We start from the raw sequence: 13,393 nt of genomic DNA on the forward strand, positions 1-13,393 counted from the left end.
AATAATTAACACTAAAAGTCATCAAGTCCAGGTTGTATGTTTATTTTACTACACTACATTAATCACAAAGGCACTTCAGTCAGAATAAAACATGAACTAAAGCAGTACATACAAGCAAAACAAGGGAAATGCAGAGAGGCTGGTTCTGATTTCAAAGCTAAATATTCTAATTCTGATCTACGGCATTAATGTACAATATTGTGCCCCTACATGACTGCTGTGTGTGTGTGTGTGTGGATGAGGATGAGTCACTTGGGCCGGTGTGTGAGGTTAGTTCTGATCGGTAGTGTCGTGTCTATCCAGTGGTTTGGGTTTTGCATCATGGCGTTCCACACACCGACCTCCTCTTCTGTCGAGTCCATCCAGCTGACGCCCACACCGTAGCTCTGACCTGCCACACACACAGACACACACAGACATAAGTACACTGACATCAATACAAGGGGAGCCAGTGTGTCAATATTGACACCCAGGCTTGAGCAGGGAAGATCTAACTAACTAACTAACTGAGGTAAACCAGAGATCCATGACACCTGAGGCTTCGAACAACAAACGGCCTCAGGAGCAAACAGTGCGACTGGGAGCCAAACCGGACCTCCAACAATGTCATGTATGCCGGAACAGTTATCCGCTGGGATCACCGTATTGATCCGGATTCATCCCCTTGTCCGGGTCTTTGAATGGCCTGACTGTTTGGGAAGACAGCATGGGTGAAGTAGTGTGTGTTAATTATACACAGCCTGTGAAACACGCAGAGGAATGTTTCAATGACCCACTACACAAAATACAGAGTTCCCAAAGTTGTGTTTTGGGTTGTCAGCATTCCGCTCCGCAACACACCGCCACCATCTACACACCTACAGCCTCCACATGAGCCGCAATCTGACGGGGAAAAGTCAACAAGCTTACGAAACATCAGGGTGCATTCTGGGTACGTCAATATACAAACACAAGATTAAATGAGTCATGCAGGATCTCCTAATCTTACTTACACCCGGTCGGACATTTTGGCTCTTCAAGTTGAACCCATGTTCAGCAGGAATCTGATTGGCTGATTGAACTGACACCTAGAGAACACGGATGATTCCTCGGCCGTGGCTAAAGTCTGGGCAAATATTGAGCTGCGGTCTAATCCTGTTTACATTGACTTATGTAGTGTGTTGCTACGACAACACAACTTCAACAAACGTCAACAATTAAATCCTGCTCCACGAGACATCAGGAACGGACGCCCGTGTGATGAGTTTCACCCAGTGTAGCAGGAAATGTTGGATCCTCACCCATCACCCGGGGCAACAGGCACCACGAGCTCACTCACGTTTCTTTATTTACACACACACAACCCAAGACAAACAAATGCGGCGAGCAGCGAGTGAAAACACACACCGATGGCGTCTCAGGGGGGAATTAATGATCTTCCACTGTGGAATTCCTGCTGCAGCTGCAGGTTTAAAGATGTGACATTCTGAACACCCATGGGTCCTAAACTCCACATAAATCAAAGCGATTGGTCAGTGTGAGTGTGTGTGTGAGTGTGTGTGGTATCTCTTACCAGTGCCACAGCTCAGGCGGATCCCTCCCATCATGTGCGTCTTTAACCCCTCGCGCCGCCACACTGTCAGCTCGGCACAGGCCTCCCGCAGGTCGCTGCTGTGGAAGCCGTCGTACACCATGGTGTGGTTGTAGGTGGGACTGATGGAGTGTTTGAGCACGCGCGTCTTCTGTCGACTCTGCCGGCTGGCGTCTGGCAGTATGTAGCTGTGGGGGTGTGAGGTCTTTAAAATAAGGCGCTCATAGATGTGCATTAAGCAGTGGGCGGGGCTTAAGATATTCACATCCTCTGTGTACATTTTCTATACATTAAAATTGATCTAACACATATTTGACACATGATAAGGAGACATGGTTTAGATTTGAGACGTACCTTTTGACAAAGGAGTCTATAGTGCTGCCTTTGTTAGAGAGGAGACTGTGGGCCTCCCGAAGCCAAATGTGAAGCTCCCCTGTCAGAGGCAAACCCTGGTCTACACACACACACAAACACACACACAGTGAATATACATTCTGGCCAACGTCATTCTCTTGAGTCTCACGAATTGTGTGTGTGTGTGTGTGTGTGTGTGTGTGTGTGTGTGTGTGTGTGTGTGTGTGTTCTGCTCACTCTGAAATCCTTCTGGGATGAACTTAACCGAGAACATGAGGTTTCCACGACTAATGATGGAGTCTGGACTCATATGAACCTGCGGGGGTGAGTGGGAGTGGAGGTGTGGATGGGTGGGGGGGGGATAATATAGAAAGGAAATGAAGATGAAGGACAAAAGGGAGAGCGAGAGAAAGAAAGAGAGAGAGAGAGAGAGAGCACAGAGGGAGGGGGACAGGCGTGTCGCGAGAAGAAATGATTAAGGTTACGTAAACCCTTAGTTGAAATTCACAGCATGTCTTCCTCTCCCTGCAGCTCTCCCACACAGACTTCACACTCCTCCCCGTCTTCCTCCCCATCCTCCTCCCCATCCTCCCCGTACTCCTCCCCATCCTCTGCCTGCAGACCCTGACGTCTGCCGCACAGCTTTGTGCCCGTGTGTCTGCGAGCATGCAGATGTCTCCTACCCGAGGCTGCAGCTCCTGCCACAGCGGCTGTGTGGAGGTCCAGTCCCAGACTCCCAGGTTCACCTCCACCTCCCCCAGGAACACGTTCCTCCTCAGGGTCTCAAAGTGCCACACCGACAGGTTCAGGGTCCGGCTCCGCAGCTCTCCTATGCGCACCTTATACTGAGGACCAGACCAGGACGGGACAATGTAGCAGCATAGACGCAGCGTGCATCACACATAGAATGGGAACTGCAGCTCTGTGTGTGTGTGTGTGTGTGTGTGTGTGTGTGTGACATAACAGAGAGTTTCTCACGTTGAGCGTCTGATCATAAACTGGGCTCAGCGTTTTCTTCTTCACTGAAGTTTTCTTCTTGCTCTGACTCGTCTTGTCCGGCAACAGATAGGCTTTAACGTATCTGTGGAGAAACACACACACTTGGTTCATTTGTTGGCGTGAGTGTGTAATACGTAACACACCCACACACAGCGTCACTTACGGGTCAGAGCGGTTGTTGCGTGCCGAGGCGAGGTCCTCACACTGATGCACTTTGACAATCAGCTCCTGCTTCTGGCTGTCGTAGAACATTGAGAACTGGATGCGGCCCCTCACCTCCACCAAGCCGAAGTCTCCTGAGCTGAACAGACTCATCATGCTTCCGCCGAGCTGCAACACACACAAACGCACGCACGCACACACACACACACACACACACACACACATGCAGAGAGAGAGGGGAATGGACCCTGCGTCATCTGTGCTGAATCATCATCCGTCACTTGATTAATTAATCGAATTGCGCGTGCGTGAGTGTGTGTGCGTGTGTTTGCGCGCGTGTGCGTGTGCATGAGTGTGTGTGCGTGTGTGTACGTGCGTGAGTGTATTTACCGCATTGGTTGAGCGCAGGCTGCCGGTGGAGCTGCTGGTTCTCAGAGACGCAGGGTCTGCATCTGTCAAGCTGCTGCACACAGAGTCGCTATCCTCCTAAACACACACACACACACACACACACACACACACAAAGCACCACAGTCAGCAGGATTGCCCGAAAATGTTAAGAATCGATTTTCACAAACCCAGTCGGCCTGACGGTGGCGCTGTAACCACCACTGTTACATTTCGGCCTGTAATGCCGGCCCTGGATTCGCCGGGCGTATCTGCAGCCATTCACACAGGCCACGCCCCTTTTTGCACCTCACTTGAAATTATGCCATTTTTAATTTTTGTATGTCCCCCTTACAAATTATGAGCAAAGAGTCCTATAGATTTAAAAGTAGAATGTCTTTTTTTCTTATAATTAGCTGTCACTCTGTAGTGGGCGTGGCTCTGCATCTCATCATGAATCAATCAGGCTGCTGTAGCTAAATGGACATGTGACCTCATCACTACCACAGCAACGGCTACACTTCCTCAATAACTTAGGACCTGGATGTAGAAGAAGGTATCTGAGATCAACTGAGAACTTTTGGGCCTTGGTGGAGGTACTGAAAGTGTGACTGTGAGCTGTAATCACCTCCGTGTCCTCTGAGTGCCCGTTACTCCTGCTGTCGTACTCTAAGAGGAGCAGAGACGCACGTTAGTCACAATCAGATGAGAGCTGCAGAGGCAAACAGACACAGAGGAAGAAGAGGAGGAAGAGGAGGAAGTGTTTCACCTTTAGACGAGATGGAGCCGTTCTCATCCGGACGATGCTGAAACTGATGAGATGAGTCGTTAGACAGACAACGTCATGAAGCAAGAACTGAAATGAGCGCGCGCACACACACGCACACACACACACACACACACACACAAACCTGTGTTAATGTTAGGCGTGTGGGTGTCGGCTCAACATTTTGTGGACTCCTGAAACACAAATAACAAATGAGACAAACACTGGCACACACACGTTACAAACTTTGCCGGATGACCTTACTAACCCTCCTCTCTCTTTTTCTTCTTCCTCCTCTTCCTCCTCCTCCACCTCCTCCTCCTCCTCCTCCTCCTCCTCCTGCTGCTGCTGCTGCTCCTCGCTCTCCTTACTCTCCTCCAAGCTTCTGTCGGCCTCAGGAGACTCGCTGTGTGCACCGTTGTGGTTGGGCTGGACTTCCTCCGTCAATCCGTTGAACAATTCGGCCAGGGGCACATCTGTTACCACGGCAACAACCACAGAGCCATCAGCATCAGGACATCCCTACAAACACGGGCGAAAAACAACGCCGCGGGTGCCAACGATTGTAACGCCGCACGATCCGACGCCTGACCTTTGCCCTTGGGCTTCCTGTGGCGTATGGTAGCATGGACGAGGTCAGAACCCGACTTGCAGTTCCAATGGCGTTTGCTGCGCTCGTCGCTGAACCACGACCCCGACAGATTGCGAAGGCGTGCGGGGTCCGTCTCTGTCTGCCGGAGGTTCCTGCGGGCATCAACACAGCAAAGCATCAGAACCTCCCGTCTGCAAAGGTCAGCTGATACCTACCAGCCCTCAAACTACAGGAAATGAAGCTAAAACAGCGAGACATCAGACGGAGCACAAAGGTTTCCCAGGCAACCTTACAAACTAAATATAGAGCAAAATACGGGTCCTTACAATTCTGTTTCTGCTCAGGTTAAGGTTTTGTCATTTGTATCCCTCATTACTTAAACTTCCGCCCTGACCTTACGCGCCCATCGTCACGGTTACGCAGCTCCGCATCACGGAGCAGCACCCGCAGGATGATGGACTGCTCCTCCTCAGAGAGATGGCTCAGGTCAAGAGAGTCATCCCCCTCTCCCTCCATCCCTGGAGAGAGAGAGAGAGAGAGAGAGAGAGAGAGAGAGAGATGATAACCTCATTACTCATTACACTCGGCCCTGTTTAATCTCCAAACACCACTTCACTTCAGTTGCTGTGGTAACGCAAAACTCCAACACACATCTATCATCTCTGTGCTTTCCAGTAAAGCAACTGAATACACCTTGATGGGCCTCAAGGTGTCAGGAGAGTGTGTGTGCGTGTGTGCGTGTGTGCTCACGTGAGCGCGTGTCTACTAGTTTCCCTAAGGCTGTTTCTTCTGAGTAATTGACGCATGCGCACAGAGCTCCTCCAGGGTCCAGGCAGTTTGAGTTGTTTGGCAAACAGGATCTGAATGTAACAACCTGACACCTCAACATGGACAACGCTCACAATCAGCATGACGTCATTTGTGCTTTATAAGCGATATATAATAAAATATACTGTATATGCTAATTCACAAATCGCCTGGTTATAATATTCCTATAATAAGTCTGCGTGGGTTCGATCGCGTCCCTCTCACTTCTCTTCTTGTCCCGGCTGATCGCTGAGGCGTCTGGGCGGGATGATCGTGGAGTGTCGCGGTGAAACCAGGCCACCGTGACGCCCACGAGACAGAGCACCTGGCGCTACTCTCTACACTCTTTGGGATCAAAGTTTAAACGCTCACACACACACACACACATACACAGTCACTCAAACACTCACACGTAATGAAACCCCCACCAAACACAAAAACGTGCTTACCTTACTTGACAGCGTCTGTGGGTTCCATCTGTGAAAAAAGTTGAGCGGAAAGTCTGCAGCGTGTGTGTGTATGTGTGTGTGTGACGTGCGGGTGGGGTGAACACGCCCTCCCACAGGCGCTGCGCTCAGCTTGGAGCCAAACACGAAGCGGAACAAACAAAACTTCACACACACACACACACTCACTCTCTCTCTCCCACTCTCTCTCCCTCTCTCTGTGCGTGTGCGTGTGTGAGCGCTGGAGCTTGATAGTGTGTGTTTACAGTGTGATAGCCGCCTGTCTCACACACGGATGTTTTACCATCGGCCAGGCTGGATAGAGGAACGACAGCACCTTTCCCCCACCTTCCCGTACACACCTGCTAAACACACACAGTCACCCACCAAGTGCTGGACTAGCTCTGGCTCTCTCACTGTGGAAATGTGTGTGGATTGGGGGAGGGGGGATTTCTCACACTCTCACACTCTCACACTCACACGCACACACGCATTCACACAGACAGACCTGTATTCAGTCCTGTCCTTTGTCAGCACCCTTGGATCACAGCCACCCCCCCTCCCACCCGGGTTGGGGACGTTATTGTCTGGGTGCATTCAGGCCTCCACATCCTGGCACATCCACGCCTCCATCATCTCCACTCTGTCACTGCTGCATGCTGGGATACATACTGACAGGGGGACACACAGCAGCTCCCATTTAATGTAGAATTTAATGTGTCAAGAATAAGCAGAGTTCTGGATGTTTGACTGTTCAACTTCAGGTCCTGATCAGTCAATTACAGCTTTAATCTCTGGTCGCTTCGCCCATCTGACTGATCCACTCCAGTACCTGATGATTCCTGTAGTTCTGGTTGATCTTTGACCTTAAAAATGTCCAGATCAATGATATAAAGTCTCTAACTCTTTCCTGCAGCAGAGACAGATCTTTTGCTCTCTGTTTTCTTATCTGCTCCTGGTCACACCCCTTGAACTGAATCACTTGTTTAAATATGCATAATGTAAATAACACACAGGCTAATGTGCAGCTGACTCATGTAATGCATCACACAATCACTCAACAACACTTTTTTTTCTATGTAGTCCTTAATTTATTCAGGCTGGCAGCCATTTTAAAACATTTCTATTCTACTGGCATCACCACAAAAATCACAAAGATCAAGCACCTTAAAATATCAACAAACATCGTTAGTATAAGCGTGAATACACACATTCACATCAAGTCACTTATTGCTATTTATGTAGAGCACAGACACAGATTGAGGCTGATATGTCAAATAAAGTAAACACAAAACAATCTGCTGAAATCTAACGTATACAAAAGACTTCTACCTTCTAACCTTTACACACACAAACACAAACACAAAACACACACACACACACATCACGTGAGTCATGATAGAGTCGTGTTGGGAAGGTCGACGTGTTTGACCTTTGTGGATAGAAGAATGAAGAATAAAGCCCAAGTTGGACCTGGTGGAGGTATTTAAACTCATGTAACATCACTATAGTGTCACTCAGTAGCTCTTAACATAAAAAATGGATCAAAGAAAAATCTAATCAAATGGAGATCTGGGGTCTAATTTGTCTCTTTTGGGGTTCTTGATGGGACAAAATCATGAATGCCAGCCGGGCCTTTCTGTATCATATCACTCCACTGGCTGATTTGTTCTTGGTTTGAGTCCAATCCACTGAAAACGCAGACAAAAGCAAGTCCCTGGTTTCTATCATTGCATTTGGTTGAATCCTATCTGTCAGATTGTAACAATAACAGAACAAACATCTCTAAACTGTAAACACCACATTGCAGTGCACACATGCAACAGTCTAAGATAAGCTGGACACACTCATCCCACAGGGTTACGCGTGAGGACAAACACACAAACACAGAAAAAAAAAAAAGGGTTGGGGCTTTGGAAAAAACTTCTTGTCGTCACCACAGGATGACTCACTGCTCTGCCTGTCCCCCCTGACCTCCACAGTCTGTCCTTCGTCCTGCTCGTCTTCACTGAGGCTGCTCTCTGTGAGGGGAGAGACATCACGTAGAGACGGACAGAGGGAGGGGGGACGAGAGGGACAGTGAAGGGAGATGGATTGTCAAAAACTGAAAGGGCGTAAAAGGTGAATTTCATTTTGTTGGATGTTGTTTATGCCTCCTGCCACTAGAGGCCACTGTTGCACTGATAGAGCGTCTCCATCTTAGACAGTCATGCCTCTGAAGCTGAGACAATCTCTCCTCCACAGCTGCAGCCACATGCACACACACTTACATGGGGTCGTAGGTGCTTTGCTCTTTGCTCTTGAGGAAGCGCATGGCGAAGAATCCGCCCGCCTGCACACACAGCACCAGGATGATGCCTCCGATGAAGCTGGACATGTCGAACTTGGCCTGGGAGAATTTTGTGTTGCTGTCGCCGCCTGAAGGGCAAAGAAAAGAAGACTTGTTTGCAGGAAAGGCAGCGAATAATTTACGACAATGTAACACAAACGACCTGTGCGTAATGTTCTCACTCAGCTCTTACGAGAACAATAAAATGTGTGACGCAAAAGAGGGGAGGAGGCGACAGAGTGATTGAGTGCAGGCTGTACAATATACCTGAGTCACCGTCGCCTCCCACTTCCACGACTACCTCCACCGCTGGGGGACAGACGTGCAAAGCAGGACAGCAGTGAGTGAGGTGGCAGGCAGGTGCTTTGTGTAGTTGAGTAAGTGTTGTGTAGGTGTTGGTTTGTACCTGTGCACAGCTCAGTCACTCTGGTCCAGCTACAGTTGCTCGGCATGTCTGACGGGCTTGCGTCATCCGTCACGCACACGCCGGTATCGTTGGCTGAGATAGACATGAACAAACATGTTAGTGCGTGTGTGTGTGTGTGTGTGTGTGTGTGTGTGTGTGTGTGTGTGTGTGTGTGTGTGCCATGCTTGTGTTCCTGGTACACTAAATAATTCATTCATCTTGTAACAACCAGAGACGCTCATGTTACATCAGCTGTGATGATTGAATTACTATCAGAGTTTCAGTGTGTGTGTGTGTGTGTGTGTGTGTGTGTGTGTGTGTGTGTGTGTGTGTGTGTGTGTGTGTGTGTGTGTGTGTGTGTGTGTGTGTGGGTGTGTGTGTGTGTGTGTGTGTGTGTGTGTGTGCGTGTCACCATCTTGAGAACAAAGCCTCCAGACACAGCCTGTCAGGTTCAGCATGGAGTCGCCAACACACAAGTCACATGACTCAGCTTTAGAACAATCTGTGGGAGAGACAAACAGCTTCCAGTCAACCTGACATGTCAATCAATCCTATTGATTATAATTAAGCTTCACAGTAACGCCAAAGACTTGTTGGAAAAACACCAAAGGACAAGATCAGGGAGCGAACTCCTTTCACTGTAAAAGACACAGAGAAGAGAGAAGAGATCAGATTCCACCCTGATGGATGTGAGGAGAGGAAAGAAGGAAAACCGAGTTAAGATGGAAAATTGAAAGAGTCCGCAGGAACGCCAACACGTTCCCATGAGACAAAAACACAGCGTACACAAGTCAAACACTCAGGGCTGCACACCTACCTGACTGTGAGTACAGAGTGGTCACCATTGCTAGAAGCAGCAGTGTGGAGCAGAAGGCCTTCAACACAAACTCTCGCATCCTGACAGCCACTCAAAACACACACTCGCCTGCTACTGACCAGCTGGGACCGAGCACCTGGCCTCGGCTTTCAGGGGCCGAAAATGGGTCAAATATTTATCAAAAAAAAGCTTTTGGGTTAGGATCCAGGTGGAGGTGATGGCTGGAGCGTCGGTTTCTCTGCCTGGACAGAGAGAGAAAAGGACAGGAGACGAGGAGACCTGTGTAACATGAGAACCCAAACCTGGTTCCCTGGCAACCGTGCGGCCCGGCTCGGCCCTCCTGAAACACACACCGCTATGGACACACTGACACCTGTTTACTTTAGCAGACACAAACACACACACACACACACCTGCACTGGTGCTTCCATCCATCCATCCAATTAAAGATACATATATTTATTTCACATAAGGTCAGAGGTCACGAGGAACGCCAGCAAAATGCACAGACTTATCAACAATGTATCACTTTTCATTCCACACATAGTTTCCTGCAAAACAGAAATTTCCCAAAATCCTACATGATTTGAACGCACCATCTTCTGCAAACCAGCGCCATGTCAGTCAGACACACACAGACACACACACACACAGACACACACAGACACACACAGACAGTCGCAGCCCAAAGCACTGACGACTAAATTGATGCAATTAACAATAACACACACCAGGTGGCTTAAAAAATTACAAAGTGCTGCTCTAATTAACATTTTGTTGCCTGTTTTATTGAACATTGTCATCAAAGTATTATTGCTCATTAATAAAAAACATTACTCATTACTTTCATTGACAAATCAAACATTACAGCTTTAGATGACAGAGAGGCAGGGCCCCCTATCTGTCCCTCCTACCTGCGCCCCTGTTCAGCTCACACACGCACACATGCAATGGTGAGATTATGACAAACACATCAACCCTCAACGTGTTTTGATGCACATTTCTGAGTCACGCAGCTCAGATCTCCGTGAGCTCCTCAAACCGGCAGAGTGCAGCTATACGGAATCACGACGCACTTTCTGCTTTAAGCCTTTAGATCCCACAACCACCTCCTCCTCCTCTTCCTCACACTTACAGGTCGCACTCCCACACCGTTTCACACGCTGTCTGCTCTGATCTGTGCTCGGTTTGGTTTGCGTGTCGATGGGAGTGAGAGAGTAACAAAGGGAGACTCCGCAGTCCCGTCGAACACGATCTCCTCCTTTGATTCCCTCCGTGCAGCGACAAATAAGAGCACAATGCTGCAGTTTACAACCCGGTGTGTTCACATTAAAGGTGTTCGAAGATAGAAATGAAACGAGAATGTGAACATCAAAAGGAATCGATCACATCATATGGTGGTTTGAATTTTTTTTGTGATATATAATTAATATTCCATACATAAACCTCACAGGGAATTTACTGGAATGACACATCAGTCTGAGTTTGGCATGATGCTGATGATTCTACAGTATAAGACATTCTGAAGGTGACCAGGAGAGACTTGGTGACGTAGCCGGGTTCCAGAAAACGGAAGCGTGTCCTAATATGGCGCGAAATCCCCCCTCTCTCTCCCTCTCTCTCTCTCACGCACACACTTGGATTGAGCTCGACCGCCACGTAAGACCATGCCCATCCTGCAGCACCTACGCTCTGATAACAAAACCGGGAAAACCACGACTCCCCCCGCTGCTCCCCGCTGATCAATCAACCTGTTATCGCGCCGGAGCCATACAGTAAATTGATGTCATTGCCTGTCTGGTCTCACCTTCCACACAAGGATATAAGTTCATTTCGGGATTCATACAAGCATTTAACTGCAAAATCCAAATATGTCATAGTTACACAGTCTGATTCACATGTATACACACGCGTGTGTGATACAATTCTCCTGTTAATCTTTTATAAGGAACCCATTATTATCTGTTTAAAGCTGCAATGCGTTGCTGTTGTGTTGGATTAGATTATTTTATCCAGGCCAACATGTATAATACAGAGCAGACATCAATAATCACTTTCGTCATCATAAATAATAGGATACATTGTGTAATTGACCCAGTTTGCTCTCACACAAAGACTCAAACGCAAGACAAGCACACGTCATACATGTGCTGTATGGTCCACGTGTATGAAATGGTTACATGTGGCTCCTCATTTGTCCAATTGTGTGGATATGTTACATTTCAAAGGCTTGGGTCGTGTAAACCAGCAGACACCCCATGAGTCATCCCCCGTAAGTTTCAGCACCACGGAGAGCTCCAAACCCAGAGGCGCCCCCACCGTCCCCGAAACGCAGCGCCTAGCTTCCTCTCACGCGCTCATCTATATGGCCCCCCTGGGTCTTAATGAAAAGGGGGGCGTGTGTGCGCGCGCGTGTGTGTGTGTTTGTGTGCGTGTGTGTGCGTGTGTGTGATGGTCATCATTTAGGAGAACTGAGAGCGAGAGTGAACCGCAGTGGGAGGGGCGAGAGAGATGCCGCATTTTTCTGAATGAAATTACTCCACGTGCAGCCCCCCCGTCGCTCCCTCCCACCCCTCCATCCTCAACGCAGACATCCGATTGGTCGAGCACTCGAGTCTCTGACGTCACGAGAGCGCTCTAGTGGACGAGTCCGCGAGCTGGAGCATCCATTCTGCAACCCGCGAGCGCTCCGGGAAGATTGAAGAAGGAGACGCGAGCGACGCCAAAATAAAGTCAGAGCGCGCGGCGAGTTTGAGGAGGCACGAGGCGCAGTGAGAGAAACGCGGGGACTTGCACGCGGGGACTTGCACACGGAGAATCACGCGGGAATCTCTCCTCCATCTGCGGGCCTTAATTGGATAATTAAGAGCGCTAATCTGACGGAGTGTTGGAGAGGAATTAAGAAATCGCTGCGATCAGGTAAGAATCATGTTCATTAGATTTAAATATGTCCGTGTCCGTGTGCGTGTGTGTGTGTGGGTACGTGCGCGCCTTGGGGACATCCTCTGTGGTGCAATGAGCCTGCAACTGTATTATACAAGAGGGATGGTGGGATAGACCTCCACACACAGAGGAAGAGGAGGAGGGGAGGAGGGGAGGAGGAGGAGGAGTGGGGGGAACCAATGAGCCAAACTAAAACTATTTATAAACAATGTGGATGTAAACCTGTCAGAATGTTGACTCCCAGGCGCATCAGACAGGAACATGGAGTCCATAGATGCACTGTAACCAGCAGGCACAGAACATGCCAGTGAGCTCACGTCTGTGGGCCATTCTGCTTTACTCACCGCCCTGGAGCGAAAAATAGAATCCAAAACAGTCCAGAGATCCTCCGACTGCACATCAGGTCTGGTCGACCTGACAAAAGGAGGCAAACAAACTCACGTGTCTGACAGTTAGTGGATTTACTGAGCCACGTGACTGGATGGTTCCAAAATATGCAGAGGAGGATCAGACCAAGTGAGGTTTAATGTGGTGGGATCTTCTAATCAATAACAAGAAGTAATAACAATGTAGCAGTGATGGCTTAGTGACTGGAAACTAAAGCCATAAAACTAAAGGGATGGCTTGGCATTGGCTTTGATCTAATTTATCCATTTTAATATCATAGTGCATTGGGATTAATAAAGACGTTGATGTTATGATGCTGGGATGCAGGTTCACACAAGTCTCTATAGCTTGAGAAATCCACAGAATTACTGTACATGGTTCATATGTAAGTTTTGTTTATGCATAATTATAAAATATCCTGTTAAATG

At 48.5% G+C, this 13,393-nt stretch overlaps 2 protein-coding genes across 3 annotated transcripts; both read right to left on the reverse strand.

Annotated features, from left to right (window-relative positions):
• Positions 1 to 26: 26 nt before the first annotated feature.
• Positions 27 to 6,233, reverse strand: sytl1 (synaptotagmin-like 1). The gene is made up of 15 exons (XM_076139214.1): positions 6,087 to 6,233; positions 5,225 to 5,348; positions 4,831 to 4,982; positions 4,507 to 4,714; positions 4,384 to 4,432; positions 4,242 to 4,284; positions 4,101 to 4,141; positions 3,476 to 3,571; positions 3,087 to 3,253; positions 2,903 to 3,005; positions 2,608 to 2,769; positions 2,162 to 2,240; positions 1,925 to 2,024; positions 1,553 to 1,758; positions 27 to 391 (listed from the first exon to the last, which is right to left on the reverse strand). The coding sequence occupies exons 2-15, from the start codon at positions 5,344 to 5,346 to the stop codon at positions 249 to 251; spliced, it is 1,671 nt and encodes a 556-aa protein (XP_075995329.1). The 5' UTR covers positions 5,347 to 5,348; positions 6,087 to 6,233; the 3' UTR covers positions 27 to 248.
• Positions 6,234 to 7,173: 940 nt separating this feature from the next.
• cd164l2 (CD164 sialomucin-like 2) lies at positions 7,174 to 9,925 on the reverse strand. Of its 2 annotated transcripts, XM_076139490.1 has the most exons (6): positions 9,636 to 9,925; positions 9,231 to 9,320; positions 8,819 to 8,911; positions 8,680 to 8,721; positions 8,354 to 8,501; positions 7,174 to 8,104 (listed from the first exon to the last, which is right to left on the reverse strand). In XM_076139490.1, exons 1-6 carry the CDS (start codon positions 9,712 to 9,714, stop codon positions 8,089 to 8,091), a joined length of 468 nt encoding a protein of 155 aa, XP_075995605.1. In that variant the 5' UTR covers positions 9,715 to 9,925; the 3' UTR covers positions 7,174 to 8,088. The 2 variants fall into 2 exon arrangements, with proteins under 2 accessions (XP_075995605.1, XP_075995606.1); XM_076139491.1 differs by lacking the exon at positions 8,680 to 8,721.
• Between the last annotated feature and the right edge of the window lie 3,468 nt (positions 9,926 to 13,393).

Source organism: Genypterus blacodes, unplaced genomic scaffold (assembly GCF_046128005.1).
Source record: "Genypterus blacodes isolate CSIRO-AG114 ecotype Tasmania unplaced genomic scaffold, CSIRO-AGI_Gbla_v1 ptg000438l_1, whole genome shotgun sequence".
Classification (NCBI taxonomy): domain Eukaryota; kingdom Metazoa; phylum Chordata; class Actinopteri; order Ophidiiformes; family Ophidiidae; genus Genypterus; species Genypterus blacodes.